We start from the raw sequence: 21058 nt of genomic DNA on the forward strand, positions 1-21058 counted from the left end.
GTATTGGCAGGTCACGTGTCCCTAGTGTCCCTACACAATTCTTGTATTGATAGTGACTACACAGTATTGGCAGGTCACGTGTCCCTAGTGTCCCTACACAATTCTTGTATTGATAGTGACTACACAGTATTGGCAGGTCACGTGTCCCTAGTGTCCCTACACAATTCTTGTATTGATAGTGACTACACAGTATTGGCAGGTCACGTGTCCCTACACAATTCTTGTATTGATAGTGACTACACAGTATTGGCAGGTCACGTGTCCCTAGTGTCCCTACACAATTCTTGTATTGATAGTGACTACACAGTATTGGCAGGTCACGTGTCCCTACACAATTCTTGTATTGATAGTGACTACACAGTATTGGCAGGTCACGTGTCCCTACACAATTCTTGTATTGATAGTGACTACACAGTATTGGCAGGTCACGTGTCCCTACACAATTCTTGTATTGATAGTGACTACACAGTATTGGCAGGTCACGTGTCCCTAGTGTCCCTACACAATTCTTGTATTGATAGTGACTACACAGTATTGGCAGGTCACGTGTCCCTAGTGTCCCTACACAATTCTTGTATTGATAGTGACTACACAGTATTGGCAGGTCACGTGTCCCTAGTGTCCCTACACAATTCTTGTATTGATAGTGACTACACAGTATTGGCAGGTCACGTGTCCCTAGCGTCCCTACACAATTCTTGTATTGATAGTGACTACACAGTATTGGCAGGTCACGTGTCCCTAGTGTCCCTACACAATTCTTGTATTGATAGTGACTACACAGTATTGGCAGGTCACGTGTCCCTAGTGTCCCTACACAATTCTTGTATTGATAGTGACTACACAGTATTGGCAGGTCACGTGTCCCTAGTGTCCCTACACAATTCTTGTATTGATAGTGACTACACAGTATTGGCAGGTCACGTGTCCCTAGTGTCCCTACACAATTCTTGTATTGATAGTGACTACACAGTATTGGCAGGTCACGTGTCCCTAGTGTCCCTACACAATTCTTGTATTGATAGTGACTACACAGTATTGGCAGGTCACGTGTCCCTAGCGTCCCTACACAATTCTTGTATTGATAGTGACTACACAGTATTGGCAGGTCACGTGTCCCTAGTGTCCCTACACAATTCTTGTATTGATAGTGACTACACAGTATTGGCAGGTCACGTGTCCCTAGTGTCCCTACACAATTCTTGTATTGATAGTGACTACACAGTATTGGCAGGTCACGTGTCCCTAGTGTCCCTACACAATTCTTGTATTGATAGTGACTACACAGTATTGGCAGGTCACGTGTCCCTAGTGTCCCTACACAATTCTTGTATTGATAGTGACTACACAGTATTGGCAGGTCACGTGTCCCTAGTGTCCCTACACAATTCTTGTATTGATAGTGACTACACAGTATTGGCAGGTCACGTGTCCCTAGTGTCCCTACACAATTCTTGTATTGATAGTGACTACACAGTATTGGCAGGTCACGTGTCCCTAGTGTCCCTACACAATTCTTGTATTGATAGTGACTACACAGTATTGGCAGGTCACGTGTCCCTAGTGTCCCTACACAATTCTTGTATTGATAGTGACTACACAGTATTGGCAGGTCACGTGTCCCTACACAATTCTTGTATTGATAGTGACTACACAGTATTGGCAGGTCACGTGTCCCTAGTGTCCCTACACAATTCTTGTATTGATAGTGACTACACAGTATTGGCAGGTCACGTGTCCCTACACAATTCTTGTATTGATAGTGACTACACAGTATTGGCAGGTCACGTGTCCCTAGTGTCCCTACACAATTCTTGTATTGATAGTGACTACACAGTATTGGCAGGTCACGTGTCCCTAGTGTCCCTACACAATTCTTGTATTGATAGTGACTACACAGTATTGGCAGGTCACGTGTCCCTAGTGTCCCTACACAATTCTTGTATTGATAGTGACTACACAGTATTGGCAGGTCACGTGTCCCTAGTGTCCCTACACAATTCTTGTATTGATAGTGACTACACAGTATTGGCAGGTCACGTGTCCCTAGTGTCCCTACACAATTCTTGTATTGATAGTGACTACACAGTATTGGCAGGTCACGTGTCCCTACACAATTCTTGTATTGATAGTGACTACACAGTATTGGCAGGTCACGTGTCCCTACACAATTCTTGTATTGATAGTGACTACACAGTATTGGCAGGTCACGTGTCCCTAGTGTCCCTACACAATTCTTGTATTGATAGTGACTACACAGTATTGGCAGGTCACGTGTCCCTACACAATTCTTGTATTGATAGTGACTACACAGTATTGGCAGGTCACGTGTCCCTACACAATTCTTGTATTGATAGTGACTACACAGTATTGGCAGGTCACGTGTCCCTAGTGTCCCTACACAATTCTTGTATTGATAGTGACTACACAGTATTGGCAGGTCACGTGTCCCTAGTGTCCCTACACAATTCTTGTATTGATAGTGACTACACAGTATTGGCAGGTCACGTGTCCCTAGTGTCCCTACACAATTCTTGTATTGATAGTGACTACACAGTATTGGCAGGTCACGTGTCCCTAGCGTCCCTACACAATTCTTGTATTGATAGTGACTACACAGTATTGGCAGGTCACGTGTCCCTAGCGTCCCTACACAATTCTACGCCCTTGCAACAACGTCTAGCGATGAAGAGGAAAATACTCTAAAACACCTTCAAAAAGTTGGAAAAAATAACAAACTATGCTACATACGTGTTACGTCTGTTAGGAATGAAGAAGTGATTGATTTCACTATCAGAAGGTGAGATACTTACAGGAATTGTTGAAAACGGCGTCTTTGCTGTGATGGCGAGTCTCAAAGTAGCCCAGACATTGAAATCCTGTGTGGATGTTGAATTTAAAGATGAGACATTGAAATCCTGTGTGGATGTTGAATTTAAAGATGAGACATGGAAATCCTGTGTGGATGTTGAATTTAAAGATGAGACATTGAAATCCTGTGTGGATGTTGAATTTAAAGATGAGACATGGAAATCCTGTGTGGATGTTGAATTTTAAAGATATCTCTGATGACGGCGGGCTTCACCCCACTTCTTACCGGCGGTTCATTGATAAGAAGCATTTGGATTCTGCTGAAGAACTGTCCAAACAGCTGGATGTGGGTCAAGATGAGTTTGTGGCATCGGACAAGGCTTCAGGCTCGACAAGTGACATTCTAAAGAGAAAAAAACTAAGATGAGAAGACGGGCCTGCCTTTCACTTCTGCTGGCCCTCTGCTCACTGCCGTCTAGAGAATTACTGTGGGGGGCAAACAGCAGAAGGACCATCTTTCACAGGCACACACGCTTTCAGCAGGTAAACACACACACACACACGCACACACACACACACACACACACACACACACGCACGCACGCGCACACACACACACACACACACACACACACACACACACACGTAGCACTTACACAAATACAAACCATTTAGTCATCTTATTTTTCGGCCGAACGCTGCCAGGATAAAGCAAGACAGTAGCATTCTCTTGCATATTGAAGACAGAGACTGTGTGGCCATGGAGGTGTGCTACCACAAGTCCTGTTCTAGACATATTGAAGACAGAGACTGTGTGGCCATGGAGGTGCGCTACCACAAGTCCTGTTCTAGACATATTGAAGACAGAGACTGTGTGGCCATGGAGGTGCGCTACCACAAGTCCTGTTCTAGACATATTGAAGACAGAGACTGTGTGGCCATGGAGGTGCGCTACCACAAGTCCTGTTCTAGACATATTGAAGACAGAGACGGTGTGGCCATGGAGGTGCGCTACCACAAGTCCTGTTCCAGACATATTGAAGACAGAGACGGTGTGGCCATGGAGGTGCGCTACCACAAGTCCTGTTCTAGACATATTGAAGACAGAGACTGTGTGGCCATGGAGGTGCGCTACCACAAGTCCTGTTCTAGACATATTGAAGACAGAGACGGTGTGGCCATGGAGGTGCGCTACCACAAGTCCTGTTCCAGACATATTGAAGACAGAGACGGTGTGGCCATGGAGGTGCGCTACCACAAGTCCTGTTCCAGACATATTGAAGACAGAGACGGTGTGGCCATGGAGGTGCGCTACCACAAGTCCTGTTCTAGACATATTGAAGACAGAGACTGTGTGGCCATGGAGGTGCGCTACCACAAGTCCTGTTCTAGACATATTGAAGACAGAGACGGTGTGGCCATGGAGGTGCGCTACCACAAGTCCTGTTCCAGACATATTGAAGACAGAGACGGTGTGGCCATGGAGGTGCGCTACCACAAGTCCTGTTCCAGACATATTGAAGACAGAGACGGTGTGGCCATGGAGGTGCGCTACCACAAGTCCTGTTCTAGACATATTGAAGACAGAGACTGTGTGGCCATGGAGGTGCGCTACCACAAGTCCTGTTCTAGACATATTGAAGACAGAGACGGTGTGGCCATGGAGGTGCGCTACCACAAGTCCTGTTCCAGACATATTGAAGACAGAGACGGTGTGGCCATGGAGGTGCGCTACCACAAGTCCTGTTCTAGACAGTAAACATGCAGTTTCATGACAAAGTCTGATGTAACACTTAGTGAAGAAGTGTGAGTTATTAAATTGCATTATCTATTATATACACACACACACCCAATAAATTACAATTCATATAATAGATGTATGACAGATACAGTGTCAATAATTATGAAATGAATAGAGTATAAATAAAAGTTTCACTTTTTGAATGGACTTTTCCGTAATATTACATTTGTTTCATATGTAAAGGCTGTTTGTATGTTCTACAATCTTGACTGCATACCTTTTGGCACATATTGTGTTTCTTTTTCTTTTCAGAAGTGAACCAACCTTTGACGCCAGCTCCAACATATTCTGCGAGAGGATCGTCCAACCTTTGATGCCAGCTCCAACATATTCTGCGAGAGGATCGTCCAACCTTTGACACCAGCTCCAACATATTCTGCGAGAGGATCGTCCAACCTTTGAAGCCAGCTCCAACATATTCTGCGAGAGGATCGTCCAACCTTTGACGCCAGCTCCAACATATTCTGCGAGAGGATCGTCCAACCTTTGATGCCAGCTCCAACATATTCTGCGAGAGGATCGTCCAACCTTTGACGCCAGCTCCAACATATTCTGTGAGAGGATCGTCCAACCTTTGACACCAGCTCCAACATATTCTGCGAGAGGATCGTCCAACCTTTGAAGCCAGCTCCAACATATTCTGCGAGAGGATCGTCCAACCTTTGACGCCAGCTCCAACATATTCTGCGAGAGGATCGTCCAACCTTTGACGCCAGCTCCAACATATTCTGCGAGAGGATCGTCCAACCTTTGACGCCAGCTCCAACATATTCTGCGAGAGGATCGTCCAACCTTTGACGCCAGCTCCAACATATTCTGCGAGAGGATCGTCCAACCTTTGACGCCAGCTCCAACATATTCTGCGAGAGGATCGTCCAACCTTTGACGCCAGCTCCAACATATTCTGCGAGAGGATCATCCAACCTTTGACGCCAGCTCCAACATATTCTGCGAGAGGATCGTCCAACCTTTGACGCCAGCTCCAACATATTCTGCGAGAGGATCGTCCAACCTTTGACGCCAGCTCCAACATATTCTGCGAGAGGATCGTCCAACCTTTGACGCCAGCTCCAACATATTCTGCGAGAGGATCGTCCAACCTTTGGCGCCAGCTCCAACATATTCTGCGAGAGGATCGTCCAACCTTTGACGCCAGCTCCAACATATTCTGCGAGAGGATCGTCCAACCTTTGACGCCAGCTCCAACATATTCTGCGAGAGGATCGTCCAACCTTTGGCGCCAGCTCCAACATATTCTGCGAGAGGATCGTCCAACCTTTGATGCCAGCTCCAACATATTCTGCGAGAGGATCGTCCAACCTTTGACGCCAGCTCTAACATATTCTGCGAGAGGATCGTCCAACCTTTGACGCCAGCTCCAACATATTCTGCGAGAGGATCGTCCAACCTTTGACGCCAGCTCCAACATATTCTGCGAGAGGATCGTCCAACCTTTGACGCCAGCTCCAACATATTCTGCGAGAGGATCGTCCGCCAAAGGATAATAGTTAATCAGGAAGTGCTGAGAATGAAGCAGCTACAACCAATGTTTTTAATTACAATGCAAGAACATGAAGATTGTGATGCTTCAAACTACAGGTAACAGAAGCTTTTATTGGCAACGATGTAGAACACTTTTATGCTGGAAAATATCAAAAGAATATAAATACTAAAAAGACTCAACTATTAATACTTGTGAATATATATTTATTTACACCCTTGTGCTCCTCTTCTTATGTTGCAGGCAGGATCCTCTGGACTTTCCCCAACTGCTGTCTGCAGATAAGCTGGCAGACAGGTGACCTCATCCAGCAGGTACAGTCTGACACATGTTATATGTGCTGATGTTGTTAGAAAGTCCAAATGAAAGTCTGGACAGTTTATTTCAAATCCTGCAGTTTCATTTGCTGCTGCTGTTCTCACCAGCACACTTGTGTTTCTTACACTGGTACTTAGAAGACAATCTTTCACCACACACACTGCAACTCAACACTTTCTCTTCTGTGTGTCTTCTCATGTGTCTTACAAGTTTTGATCGTTCAGCAAAGCTTCTGTTGCAGATTGAACAGGAATGTGATTTTTCACCGGTGTGTGTTCTCTTGTGTCTTTTCACATCTGTACTTCTTGTAAAACCTTTACCACAGGTTGAACAGGAAAAAGGTTTTTCACCAGTGTGTGTTCTCATGTGTGCTACAAGGTTTGATCGGTCACAAAAGCTTCTGTTGCAGATTGAACAGGAATGTGATTTTTCACCAGTGTGTGTTCTAGTGTGTACTTTCATATTTTGACCTCGTGTAAAACCTTTACCACAGATTGAACAACAAAAAGGTTTTTCACCAGTGTGTGTTCTCATGTGTCTTTTCAATTTCTGACTTTCTGTAAAACCTTTACCACATATTGAACAGATGAAAGGTTTTTCTCCGGTGTGTATTCTCATGTGTCTTTCCAAATTTTGACGTTGTCCAAAACCTTTGTCACATATTGAGCAGATAAAAGCTTTTTCTCCGGTGTGTGTTCTCATGTGTGCTTTCAGACGACAACGGTATTTAAACGTTTTGTGACAGGTAGAACATGTGAAGTGAGTGTTGTCAGTGTGACATGTTGCATCATCATCATCAGTGTCAGGAGAGTGTGAGGTTGTGTCCTCACTATCTGATAATGTTGCATCATCATCATCAGTGTCAGGAGAGTGTGAGGTTGTGTCCTCACTATCTGATAATGTTGCATCATCATCAGTGTGAGGAGAGTGTGAGGTTGTGTCCTCACTATCTGATAGTGGAGCTAAGAGCTTGTCTGCTTGTGATCCTCCACAGTGGTCTCCATCAGCTTCTGTTGTCATGTGTTGTGTTGAGCTGCTGCTTGGAGGCTCCGCCCCTCCCCTCTCCTCACTTTCATCATCTTCACTCTTCACACTCACTGGGAACTCCTCCAACCATTTAGGCTGACTGATCCCCTCTTCCTCCTCTTCCTCTTTAATGTGCACCGCCTCTTGCTCCTCCTCTTCCTCTTTAAAGTAGGGGGTCAGTGGGTCCTCCTCTTCCTTTTTGATGTGTAAGATCAGTGGGTCCTCCGCTTGACCTTTAATGTGAAGGGTCAGTTTAACACTACGGGTCTGTGGTGTCTTGTCTTCCTCTTTAATGTGGGGGGGCTTTGGCTCCTGTCCTCCCCCTTTGATGTGTTGGGAATGTGGTACCTCTTCTTCCTCGTGTATGTTGGAGGAATGTGGTTCCTCCTCCTGCTCATGAGGAAGATGTTCTTCATCGATGTCTGCGGGACAAGAGAAAACAAAACATTCTTGATAAAAGTCCAGCTTTGCTCAGTCACATGAGACATTGTCCTGCACCAATATATGACGCCACAATCTCATCAGTTTCCCCGCACAGAAGTCAGGGTACTTCCAGATGACACATGAAGAAGATTGTCAGGGGAATGTCTTCCCAGGCCAACGTCCAATCCACCTTATTCATATAAAAACATCCTCAAAGTAATTCCTGCAATCCTTAATGGTAGACGCCATACATGAAAGTGTGCTGTTCTCCCTCTGAATAAGTCATACACACACAGGAAATAATGTACCACATGCCAGCCTCCACGCAGTAGTATTAGTGATGAGCTCCCCCTGCTGGTGGACTATAATTACTGTCATTTTCACATTCATCTTTAGAGACATGTCTGCTCTAAAAATAGCATGAGAATAGTCAACATCCATCCCTCCATTCATCCATTTTTTACCGCTTGTCTCGTACAGAGTCACGTATGTTGGCCAAAAAAGATGACATCTGTTTTGCTTTCATTTAGAGAGTGTCGCCACAATCAAACTGGGAAAAATTAATCAGATTACTGACTACACCTTAAAAAGATCACTTGTTTATCTTATTAATAATAGTAATATTGAATGAATTTAGTGTGTTTCTAGACACTCAAATTGTGTTACAGTGAGAATTGAGAAGCTATATTTAATTATTATAATAATATTGACTTGATGAAGCAATTCCTGAAAGAATTGTATGTGAATGCTCCAATGCTGAAGTTGAACTGAAATGCTGACAGAATGAAGTATGAATGTAAGAATAGTTTGAATGTTGAAGAATTTGAATTTCTGGAAAACTGGGATTTTTTTAAAGTTCTTAAACCAACATGCTTTTTTTCTCCTGACTCAGAGAAATGTTTTGAAAGTGCAACGGCTGAAATGGGTTGAACAATGTGAAAGGAGTCATCGCACTAAAGAAGGTTGGAAATAAGGTTAGAAAAAAACGGGAATTCCTGGAAATGTGTTGAATGTGGAAAACTGGTTGTTTGAATATCCAGGATGAATTGTATGTGTTGAAGGTGGAATGGTTTGAAACATGTGGGAATTGTGGACATTTGAAAAATGGATAATTAATTTTGAATGGGGAAAATGTCCCTAAAACCGGTGAATTCCAGAAAATCCAGGAATTGATTTTAATAAGTGTTGAAAGGGAGCACACAATTCCTGAACACTAGGGCTGTGAATCTTTGGGTGTCCCACAATTCGATTCAATATCGATTCTTGGGGTCACGATTCGATAATACATCGATTTTTTTCAATTCGATTCTCCATTCAAAAACGATATTTTTCCAATTCAAAAGGATTGTGTATTCATTCAATACATAGATTTCAGCAGGATCTACCCCAGTCTGCTGACATGCTAGCAGAGTAGTATATATTTTTTTAAAAGCTTTTACAATTGTAAAAGACAATGTTTTATCAACTGATTGCAATAATGTAAATGTGTTTGAACTATTAAAGGAAGCAAAAATATGACTTATTTTATCTTTGTGCAAACATTGGACACAGTGTGTTGTCCAGCTTATGAGATGCCATGCAAGTGTAAGCCACTGTGACACTATTGTTCTTTTTGATTATTTTTATAAATGTCTAATGATAATGTCAATGAAGGATTTTTAATCACTGCTATGCTGAAATGATAACTAATATTGATACTGTTGTTGATAATATTCCCTACTTTTGGTTTGTTCTCTGTGTTGTTTGTGTCTCCTCTCAATTGCTGTTTATTGCAGTTCTGAGTGTTGCTGGCTCAGCTTTGCTTTTGGAATTGGATTGCATTGTTATGGTATTGCTGTGTAGTGGTTTGCTGGATTGATTAAAAAACTAAATAAAATAATAAAAATGGATATTTAAAAAATGAGAATCGATTCTGAATCGCACAACGTTTTCGATTTGATTCATACTGGAATCGATTTTTTCCCACACCCCAACTGACCACACTGAATATTTTGAAGTTGGAACGGTTCTAATCAGATGAAAAATGTGGGGGTTGTGGAACTTTCATTTTATTCCTTTCAATGGAAATGTCATGGAATTTTTGGAGAATTTCGGGGAAAGCGGGAATTTTTTTGAAAATGCTAAAAAAAATGTGAATGTTCTGAATGAGTTGAAATGGTTGGTGTTGGAATTTTTCAAACCGGTTCAGAAATGTTGAAGTCGTAACATTTTTAATTGAGAAATGGTATTATGGAATTTCAGGAAAACCGTGAATTTTTCCAGTTCAAAAACAACTTTGTTTTCTTCCTGATTAAAAGGAATGATTTGACGGTGGAACGGTTGAGGTGGGTTGAAAAGTGTTGTAATTTCAATTTCCAGATTTATTGGAATATTTTGAAGGTGGAATGGTTTGACTTGGTTGAAAAATGTGGAAATGGTGGAATTTTGAAAAATGGCTAATTCATTTTAAATGGAGAAAAATGTCCCGGAAAACGTGGCATTTTGGGAATTTTTGGAATTGGTCAAGGGAAAGCCCATGATTATCGAATAGGCTGAACAGTTTGAATCGGACTTCCTAGAATTTTGGGAAAACCTGGAATTTTTTTTGTCCTAATTAAGTGGAATGATTTCCCAGTTGAAGTGGGTTGAAAAATGTGGTGGACAGAAAAAAGGGTGAAAAAAGGGTTGATGTTAAGAAATAATGATAAAGGTGACTGTGTACTCAGCCCATTACATACATACACAATCACCTGGAAAAATAAAATTCAGTCTATGCCTGGGCCCCTGGAGAGGGGGTCCAGACTGAGGCCATTTATATTCCAAATGTCATGTTCTTGTTATTAGTCAAATATAGTGTTAGAAAAGATGTGAGAGTAAGAATTCAACAAACCTGTTGTGTGTAAAACAACTTGATGTTTCTTGACAACAGCGTCCAGTAGTTGTTTGTAATCCTCTTTTGTTCTAGAAAGTTCCGCCTCGTATTCTGCTATCGTTCTTTCGAACACTACAAATATTTCTTCAACGGCAGCAGTTAGTCGCTGATCCACCAACGCTCTCAACATTTGTAATGTAGACATTTTCACACAATCACAACACTTTACTCTCACACTTGATCTCTACTTAGCGATGTGTTGATAACTTCTGTGTCTTCTGTTAGCAGCTAACAAGCTAAGCTAACTAGCGAGCTAAGCTAACTAACAAGCAAAGACAGCACGAAAAGCGGCACAGTGCTTCTAGCGCTTCGAGACGACTTTGTCCTTACATAAAGAATCAAATATGTATTTTATACGACGTCAATATTTCAAACTGGAGAAGAAATAATAAGACTGACTTATTAGCGTCCTGCTCGCGGCTTTCTGCGTCGATGTGCTTTCACAACAGTTAGCACACTTGACGTTACAAGGCAGTGTGTTGTCTATGAGCAGTACTGCCTTGTAACGTCAAGCGTGTTAACTGTCGTGAAAACACTTCGATGAAGGAAAAAAAGCGCAGAACGCTGTTAAGTCAGTCTTATTATTTCTTAATAAGTTTGAAATATTCACGTCGTAGAAAATACATATTTGATTCTTTATTTATGGGCATAGTCGTCTTGATGCGCTAGAAGCACTGCGTCGCTTCTCGTGCTATCTTTGCTTGTTAGGTAGCTTAGCTCGCTAGTTAGCTTAGCTTGTTAGCTGCTAACAGAAGACACAGAAGTTATCAACACATCGCGAAGTAGAGATCAAATGTGAGAGTAAAGTCTTGTGATTGTGGGAAAATGTGCCAAAGAACGATAGCAAAGTACGGGGCAGAACTTTGTCCAACAAAAGAGGAGTAGGATCGACAACATCAACTACAGGAGGTTTATCATAAGAAACATCAAGTTGTGTTACACAGAACAGTTTTGTTTTTACTTCTTACTCTCACGTCTTTGCCAACTTAATATTTGATTATTAACACTATTCTTCAATATAGTGTGTATAAGAAGTTGTGTTGTCTTGTGAGGATTCTGTCTGCTACTTGTCTTGTGAGGATGATGCATTCTGTCTGCTACTTGTCTTGTGAGGATGATGCATTCTGTCTGCTACTTGTCTTGTGAGGATGATGCATTCTGTCTGCTACTTGTCTTGTGAGGATGATGCATTCTGTGTGCTACTTGTCTTGTGAGGATGATGCATTCTGTCTGCTACTTGTCTTGTGAGGATGATGCATTCTGTCTGCTACTTGTCTTGTGAGGATGATGCATTCTGTCTGCTACTTGTCTTGTGAGGATGATGCATTCTGTCTGCTACTTGTCTTGTGAAGATGATGCATTCTGTCTGCTACTTGTCTTGTGAGGATGATGCATTCTGTCTGCTACTTGTTTTGTGAGGATGATGCATTCTGTCTGCTACTTGTCTTGTGAGGATGATGCATTCTGTCTGCTACTTGTCTTGTGAGGATGATGCATTCTGTGTGCTACTTGTCTTGTGAGGATGATGCATTCTGTCTGCTACTTGTCTTGTGAGGATGATGCATTCTGTGTGCTACTTGTCTTGTGAGGATGATGCATTCTGTCTGCTACTTGTCTTGTGAGGATGATGCATTCTGTCTGCTACTTGTCTTGTGAGGATGATGCATTCTGTGTGCTACTTGTCTTGTGAGGATGATGCATTCTGTCTGCTACTTGTCTTGTGAGGATGATGCATTCTGTCTGCTACTTGTCTTGTGAGGATGATGCATTCTGTGTGCTACTTGTCTTGTGAGGATGATGCATTCTGTCTGCTACTTGTCTTGTGAGGATTCTGTCTGCTACTTGTCTTGTGAGGATGATGCATTATGTCTGCTACTTGTCTTGTGAGGATTCTGTCTGCTACTTGTCTTGTGAGGATGATGCATTCTGTCTGCTACTTGTCTTGTGAGGATGATGCATTCTGTCTGCTACTTGTCTTGTGAGGATGATGCATTCTGTGTGCTACTTGTCTTGTGAGGATGATGCATTCTGTCTGCTACTTGTCTTGTGAGGATGATGCATTCTGTCTGCTACTTGTCTTGTGAGGATGATGCATTCTGTCTGCTACTTGTCTTGTGAGGATGATGCATTCTGTCTGCTACTTGTCTTGTGAGGATTCTGTCTGCTACTTGTCTTGTGAGGATGATGCATTCTGTCTGCTACTTGTCTTGTGAGGATGATGCATTCTGTGTGCTACTTGTCTTGTGAGGATGATGCATTCTGTCTGCTACTTGTCTTGTGAGGATGATGCATTCTGTCTGCTACTTGTCTTGTGAGGATGATGCATTCTGTGTGCTACTTGTCTTGTGAGGATGATGCATTCTGTCTGCTACTTGTCTTGTGAGGATTCTGTCTGCTACTTGTCTTGTGAGGATGATGCATTATGTCTGCTACTTGTCTTGTGAGGATTCTGTCTGCTACTTGTCTTGTGAGGATGATGCATTCTGTCTGCTACTTGTCTTGTGAGGATGATGCATTCTGTCTGCTACTTGTCTTGTGAGGATGATGCATTCTGTGTGCTACTTGTCTTGTGAGGATGATGCATTCTGTCTGCTACTTGTCTTGTGAGGATGATGCATTCTGTCTGCTACTTGTCTTGTGAGGATGATGCATTCTGTCTGCTACTTGTCTTGTGAGTATGATGCATTCTGTCTGCTACTTGTCTTGTGAAGATGATGCATTCTGTCTGCTACTTGTCTTGTGAGGATGATGCATTCTGTCTGCTACTTGTCTTGTGAGGATTCTGTCTGCTACTTGTCTTGTGAGGATGATGCATTCTGTCTGCTACTTGTCTTGTGAGGATTCTGTCTGCTACTTGTCTTGTGAGGATGATGCATTCTGTCTGCTACTTGTCTTGTGAGGATGATGCATTCTGTCTGCTACTTGTCTTGTGAGGATGATGCATTCTGTCTGCTACTTGTCTTGTGAGGATGATGCATTCTGTCTGCTACTTGTCTTGTGAGGATGATGCATTCTGTCTGCTACTTGTCTTGTGAGGATGATGCATTCTGTCTGCTACTTGTCTTGTGAGGATGATGCATTCTGTCTGCTACTTGTCTTGTGAGGATTCTGTCTGCTACTTGTCTTGTGAGGATGATGCATTCTGTCTGCTACTTGTCTTGTGAGGATGATGCATTCTGTGTGCTACTTGTCTTGTGAGGATGATGCATTCTGTCTGCTACTTGTCTTGTGAGGATGATGCATTCTGTCTGCTACTTGTCTTGTGAGGATGATGCATTCTGTGTGCTACTTGTCTTGTGAGGATGATGCATTCTGTCTGCTACTTGTCTTGTGAGGATTCTGTCTGCTACTTGTCTTGTGAGGATGATGCATTATGTCTGCTACTTGTCTTGTGAGGATTCTGTCTGCTACTTGTCTTGTGAGGATGATGCATTCTGTCTGCTACTTGTCTTGTGAGGATGATGCATTCTGTCTGCTACTTGTCTTGTGAGGATGATGCATTCTGTGTGCTACTTGTCTTGTGAGGATGATGCATTCTGTCTGCTACTTGTCTTGTGAGGATGATGGATTCTGTCTGCTACTTGTCTTGTGAGGATGATGCATTCTGTCTGCTACTTGTCTTGTGAGTATGATGCATTCTGTCTGCTACTTGTCTTGTGAAGATGATGCATTCTGTCTGCTACTTGTCTTGTGAGGATGATGCATTCTGTCTGCTACTTGTCTTGTGAGGATTCTGTCTGCTACTTGTCTTGTGAGGATGATGCATTCTGTCTGCTACTTGTCTTGTGAGGATTCTGTCTGCTACTTGTCTTGTGAGGATGATGCATTCTGTCTGCTACTTGTCTTGTGAGGATGATGCATTCTGTCTGCTACTTGTCTTGTGAGGATGATGCATTCTGTCTGCTACTTGTCTTGTGAGGATGGTGCATTCTGTCTGCTACTTGTCTTGTGAGGATGATGCATTCTGTCTGCTACTTGTCTTGTGAGGATTCTGTCTGCTACTTGTCTTGTGAGGATGATGCATTCTGTCTGCTACTTGTCTTGTGAGGATTCTGTCTGCTACTTGTCTTGTGAGGATGATGCATTCTGTCTGCTACTTGTCTTGTGAGGATGATGCATTCTGTCTGCTACTTGTCTTGTGAGGATGATGCATTCTGTCTGCTACTTGTCTTGTGAGGATGATGCATTCTGTCTGCTACTTGTCTTGTGAGGATGATGCATTCTGTCTGCTACTTGTCTTGTGAGGATGATGCATTCTGTCTGCTACTTGTCTTGTGAGGATGATGCATTCTGTCTGCTACTTGTCTTGTGAGGATGATGCATTCTGTCTGCTACTTGTCTTGTGAGGATGATGCATTCTGTCTGCTACTTGTCTTGTGAGGATGATGCATTCTGTCTGCTACTTGTCTTGTGAGTATGATGCATTCTGTCTGCTACTTCTCTTGTGAGGATGATGCATTCTGTCTACTACTTGTCTTGTGAGGATGATGCATTCTGTCTGCTACTTGTCTTGTGAGGATGATGCATTCTGTCTGCTACTTGTCTTGTGAGGATTCTGTCTGCTACTTGTCTTGTGAGGATGATGCATTCTGTCTGCTACTTGTCTTGTGAGGATTCTGTCTGCTACTTGTCTTGTGAGGATTCCGTCTGCTACTTGTCTTGTGAGGATGATGCATTCTGTCTGCTACTTGTCTTGTGAGGATTCTGTCTGCTACTTGTCTTGTGAGGATGATGCATTCTGTCTGCTACTTGTCTTGTGAGGATGATGCATTCTGTCTGCTACTTGTCTTGTGAGGATGATGCATTCTGTGTGCTACTTGTCTTGTGAGGATGATGCATTCTGTCTGCTACTTGTCTTGTGAGGATGATGCATTCTGTCTGCTACTTGTCTTGTGAGGATGATGCATTCTGTCTGCTACTTGTCTTGTGAGGATGATGCATTCTGTCTGCTACTTGTCTTGTGAGGATGATGCATTCTGTCTGCTACTTGTCTTGTGAGGATGATGCATTCTGTCTGCTACTTGTCTTGTGAGGATGATGCATTCTGTCTGCTACTTGTCTTGTGAGGATGATGCATTCTGTCTGCTACTTGTCTTGTGAGGATGATGCATTCTGTCTGCTACTTGTCTTGTGAGGATGATGCATTCTGTCTGCTACTTGTCTTGTGAAGATGATGCATTCTGTCTGCTACTTGTCTTGTGAGGATGATGCATTCTGTCTGCTACTTGTTTTGTGAGGATGATGCATTCTGTCTGCTACTTGTCTTGTGAGGATGATGCATTCTGTCTGCTACTTGTCTTGTGAGTATGATGCATTCTGTCTGCTACTTGTCTTGTGAAGATGATGCATTCTGTCTGCTACTTGTCTTGTGAGGATGATGCATTCTGTCTGCTACTTGTCTTGTGAGGATTCTGTCTGCTACTTGTCTTGTGAGGATGATGCATTCTGTCTGCTACTTGTCTTGTGAGGATTCTGTCTGCTACTTGTCTTGTGAGGATGATGCATTCTGTCTGCTACTTGTCTTGTGAGGATGATGCATTCTGTCTGCTACTTGTCTTGTGAGGATGATGCATTCTGTCTGCTACTTGTCTTGTGAGGATGATGCATTCTGTCTGCTACTTGTCTTGTGAGGATGGTGCATTCTGTCTGCTACTTGTCTTGTGAGGATGATGCATTCTGTCTGCTACTTGTCTTGTGAGGATTCTGTCTGCTACTTGTCTTGTGAGGATGATGCATTCTGTCTGCTACTTGTCTTGTGAGGATTCTGTCTGCTACTTGTCTTGTGAGGATGATGCATTCTGTCTGCTACTTGTCTTGTGAGGATGATGCATTCTGTCTGCTACTTGTCTTGTGAGGATGATGCATTCTGTCTGCTACTTGTCTTGTGAGGATGATGCATTCTGTCTGCTACTTGTCTTGTGAGGATGATGCATTCTGTCTGCTACTTGTCTTGTGAGGATGATGCATTCTGTCTGCTACTTGTCTTGTGAGGATGATGCATTCTGTCTGCTACTTGTCTTGTGAGGATGATGCATTCTGTCTGCTACTTGTCTTGTGAGGATGATGCATTCTGTCTGCTACTTGTCTTGTGAGGATGATGCATTCTGTCTGCTACTTGTCTTGTGAGGATGATGCATTCTGTCTGCTACTTGTCTTGTGAGTATGATGCATTCTGTCTGCTACTTCTCTTGTGAGGATGATGCATTCTGTCTACTACTTGTCTTGTGAGGATGATGCATTCTGTCTGCTACTTGTCTTGTGAGGATGATGCATTCTGTCTGCTACTTGTCTTGTGAGGATTCTGTCTGCTACTTGTCTTGTGAGGATGATGCATTCTGTCTGCTACTTGTCTTGTGAGGATTCTGTCTGCTACTTGTCTTGTGAGGATTCCGTCTGCTACTTGTCTTGTGAGGATGATGCATTATGTCTGCTACTTGTCTTGTGAGGATTCTGTCTGCTACTTGTCTTGTGAGGATGATGCATTCTGTCTGCTACTTGTCTTGTGAGGATGATGCATTCTGTCTGCTACTTGTCTTGTGAGGATGATGCATTCTGTGTGCTACTTGTCTTGTGAGGATGATGCATTCTGTGTGCTACTTGTCTTGTGAGGATGATGCATTCTGTCTGCTACTTGTCTTGTGAGGATGATGCATTCTGTCTGCTACTTGTCTTGTGAGGATGATGCATTCTGTCTGCTACTTGTCTTGTGAGGATGATGCATTCTGTCTGCTACTTGTCTTGTGAGGATGATGCATTCTGTCTGCTACTTGTCTTGTGAGGATGATGCATTCTGTCTGCTACTTGTCTTGTGAGGATGATGCATTCTGTCTGCTACTTGTCTTGTGAGGATGATGCATTCTGTCTGCTACTTGTCTTGTGAGGATGATGCATTCTGTCTGCTACTTGTCTTGTGAAGATGATGCATTCTGTCTGCTACTTGTCTTGTGAGGATGATGCATTCTGTCTGCTACTTGTTTTGTGAGGATGATGCATTCTGTCTGCTACTTGTCTTGTGAGGATGATGCATTCTGTCTGCTACTTGTCTTGTGAGTATGATGCATTCTGTCTGCTACTTGTCTTGTGAAGATGATGCATTCTGTCTGCTACTTGTCTTGTGAGGATGATGCATTCTGTCTGCTACTTGTCTTGTGAGGATTCTGTCTGCTACTTGTCTTGTGAGGATGATGCATTCTGTCTGCTACTTGTCTTGTGAGGATTCTGTCTGCTACTTGTCTTGTGAGGATGATGCATTCTGTCTGCTACTTGTCTTGTGAGGATGATGCATTCTGTCTGCTACTTGTCTTGTGAGGATGATGCATTCTGTCTGCTACTTGTCTTGTGAGGATGATGCATTCTGTCTGCTACTTGTCTTGTGAGGATGGTGCATTCTGTCTGCTACTTGTCTTGTGAGGATGATGCATTCTGTCTGCTACTTGTCTTGTGAGGATTCTGTCTGCTACTTGTCTTGTGAGGATGATGCATTCTGTCTGCTACTTGTCTTGTGAGGATTCTGTCTGCTACTTGTCTTGTGAGGATGATGCATTCTGTCTGCTACTTGTCTTGTGAGGATGATGCATTCTGTCTGCTACTTGTCTTGTGAGGATGATGCATTCTGTCTGCTACTTGTCTTGTGAGGATGATGCATTCTGTCTGCTACTTGTCTTGTGAGGATGATGCATTCTGTCTGCTACTTGTCTTGTGAGTATGATGCATTCTGTCTGCTACTTGTCTTGTGAGGATGATGCATTCTGTCTGCTACTTGTCTTGTGAGGATTCTGTCTGCTACTTGTCTTGTGAGGATGATGCATTCTGTCTGCTACTTGTCTTGTGAGGATTCTGTCTGCTACTTGTCTTGTGAGGATTCCGTCTGCTACTTGTCTTGTGAGGATGATGCATTATGTCTGCTACTTGTCTTGTGAGGATTCTGTCTGCTACTTGTCTTGTGAGGATGATGCATTCTGTCTGCTACTTGTCTTGTGAGGATGATGCATTCTGTCTGCTACTTGTCTTGTGAGGATGATGCATTCTGTGTGCTACTTGTCTTGTGAGGATGATGCATTCTGTCTGCTACTTGTCTTGTGAGGATGATGCATTCTGTCTGCTACTTGTCTTGTGAGGATGATGCATTCTGTCTGCTACTTGTCTTGTGAGGATGATGCATTCTGTCTGCTACATGTCTTGTGAGGATGATGCATTCTGTCTGCTACTTGTCTTGTGAGGATGATGCATTCTGTCTGCTACTTGTCTTGTGAGGATGATGCATTCTGTCTGCTACTTGTCTTGTGAGGATGATGCATTCTGTCTGCTACTTGTCTTGTGAGGATGATGCATTCTGTCTGCTACTTGTCTTGTGAGGATGATGCATTCTGTCTGCTACTTGTCTTGTGAAGATGATGCATTCTGTCTGCTACTTGTCTTGTGAGGATGATGCATTCTGTCTGCTACTTGTTTTGTGAGGATGATGCATTCTGTCTGCTACTTGTCTTGTGAGGATGATGCATTCTGTCTGCTACTTGTCTTGTGAGGATGATGCATTCTGTCTGCTACTTGTCTTGTGAGGATGATGCATTCTGTCTGCTACTTGTCTTGTGAGGATGATGCATTCTGTCTGCTACTTGTCTTGTGAGGATGATGCATTCTGTCTGCTACTTGTCTTGTGAGGATGATGCATTCTGTCTGCTACTTGTCTTGTGAGTATGATGCATTCTGTCTGCTACTTGTCTTGTGAGGATGATGCATTCTGTCTGCTACTTGTCTTGTGAGGATTCTGTCTGCTACTTGTCTTGTGAGGATGATGCATTCTGTCTGCTACTTGTCTTGTGAGGATTCTGTCTGCTACTTGTCTTGTGAGGATTCCGTCTGCTACTTGTCTTGTGAGGATGATGCATTATGTCTGCTACTTGTCTTGTGAGGATTCTGTCTGCTACTTGTCTTGTGAGGATGATGCATTCTGTCTGCTACTTGTCTTGTGAGGATGATGCATTCTGTCTGCTACTTGTCTTGTGAGGATGATGCATTCTGTGTGCTACTTGTCTTGTGAGGATGATGCATTCTGTCTGCTACTTGTCTTGTGAGGATGATGCATTCTGTCTGCTACTTGTCTTGTGAGGATGATGCATTCTGTCTGCTACTTGTCTTGTGAGGATGATGCATTCTGTCTGCTACATGTCTTGTGAGGATGATGCATTCTGTCTGCTACTTGTCTTGTGAGGATGATGCATTCTGTCTGCTACTTGTCTTGTGAGGATGATGCATTCTGTCTGCTACTTGTCTTGTGAGGATGATGCATTCTGTCTGCTACTTGTCTTGTGAGGATGATGCATTCTGTCTGCTACTTGTCTTGTGAGGATGATGCATTCTGTCTGCTACTTGTCTTGTGAAGATGATGCATTCTGTCTGCTACTTGTCTTGTGAGGATGATGCATTCTGTCTGCTACTTGTTTTGTGAGGATGATGCATTCTGTCTGCTACTTGTCTTGTGAGGATGATGCATTCTGTCTGCTACTTGTCTTGTGAGGATGATGCATTCTGTCTGCTACTTGTTTTGTGAGGATGATGCATTCTGTCTGCTACTTGTCTTGTGAGGATGATGCATTCTGTCTGCTACTTGTCTTGTGAGGATGATGCATTCTGTCTGCTACTTGTCTTGTGAGGACGATGCATTCTGTGTGCTACTTGTCTTGTGAGGATGATGCATTCTGTCTGCTACTTGTCTTGTGAGGATTCTGTCTGCTACTTGTCTTGTGAGGATTCTGTCTGCTACTTGTCTTGTGAGGATGATGCATTATGTCTGCTACTTGTCTTGTGAGGATTCTGTCTGCTACTTGTCTTGTGAGGATGATGCATTCTGTCTGCTACTTGTCTTGTGAGGATGATGCATTCTGTCTGCCACTTGTCTTGTGAGGATGATGCATTCTGTGTGCTACTTGTCTTGTGAGGATGATGCATTCTGTCTGCTACTTGTCTTGTGAGGATGATGCATTCTGTCTGCTACTTGTCTTGTGAGGATGATGCATTCTGTCTGCTACTTGTCTTGTGAGGATGATGCATTCTGTGTGCTACTTGTCTTGTGAGGATGATGCATTCTGTCTGCTACTTGTCTTGTGAGGATGATGCATTCTGTCTGCTACTTGTCTTGTGAGGATGATGCATTCTGTCTGCTACTTGTCTTGTGAGGATGATGCATTCTGTCTGCTACTTGTCTTGTGAGGATGATGCATTCTGTCTGCTACTTGTCTTGTGAGGATGATGCATTCTGTCTGCTACT

At 43.0% G+C, this 21058-nt stretch overlaps 1 protein-coding gene across 2 annotated transcripts; it reads right to left on the reverse strand.

Moving 5' to 3' along the window:
* Positions 1-6206: 6206 nt before the first annotated feature.
* LOC133568991 (zinc finger protein 771-like) lies at positions 6207-11249 on the reverse strand. 2 transcript variants are annotated; one of them, XM_061921153.1, is made up of 3 exons: positions 10750-11249; positions 7366-7879; positions 6207-7308 (listed from the first exon to the last, which is right to left on the reverse strand). In XM_061921153.1, the coding sequence occupies exons 1-3, from the start codon at positions 10934-10936 to the stop codon at positions 6513-6515; spliced, it is 1497 nt and encodes a 498-aa protein (XP_061777137.1). In that variant the 5' UTR covers positions 10937-11249; the 3' UTR covers positions 6207-6512. The 2 variants fall into 2 exon arrangements, with proteins under 2 accessions (XP_061777137.1, XP_061777136.1); XM_061921152.1 differs by having other exon boundaries at positions 6207-7879.
* Positions 11250-21058: the final 9809 nt, after the last annotated feature.

This window comes from Nerophis ophidion, linkage group LG14, assembly GCF_033978795.1.
Source record: "Nerophis ophidion isolate RoL-2023_Sa linkage group LG14, RoL_Noph_v1.0, whole genome shotgun sequence".
Classification (NCBI taxonomy): domain Eukaryota; kingdom Metazoa; phylum Chordata; class Actinopteri; order Syngnathiformes; family Syngnathidae; genus Nerophis; species Nerophis ophidion.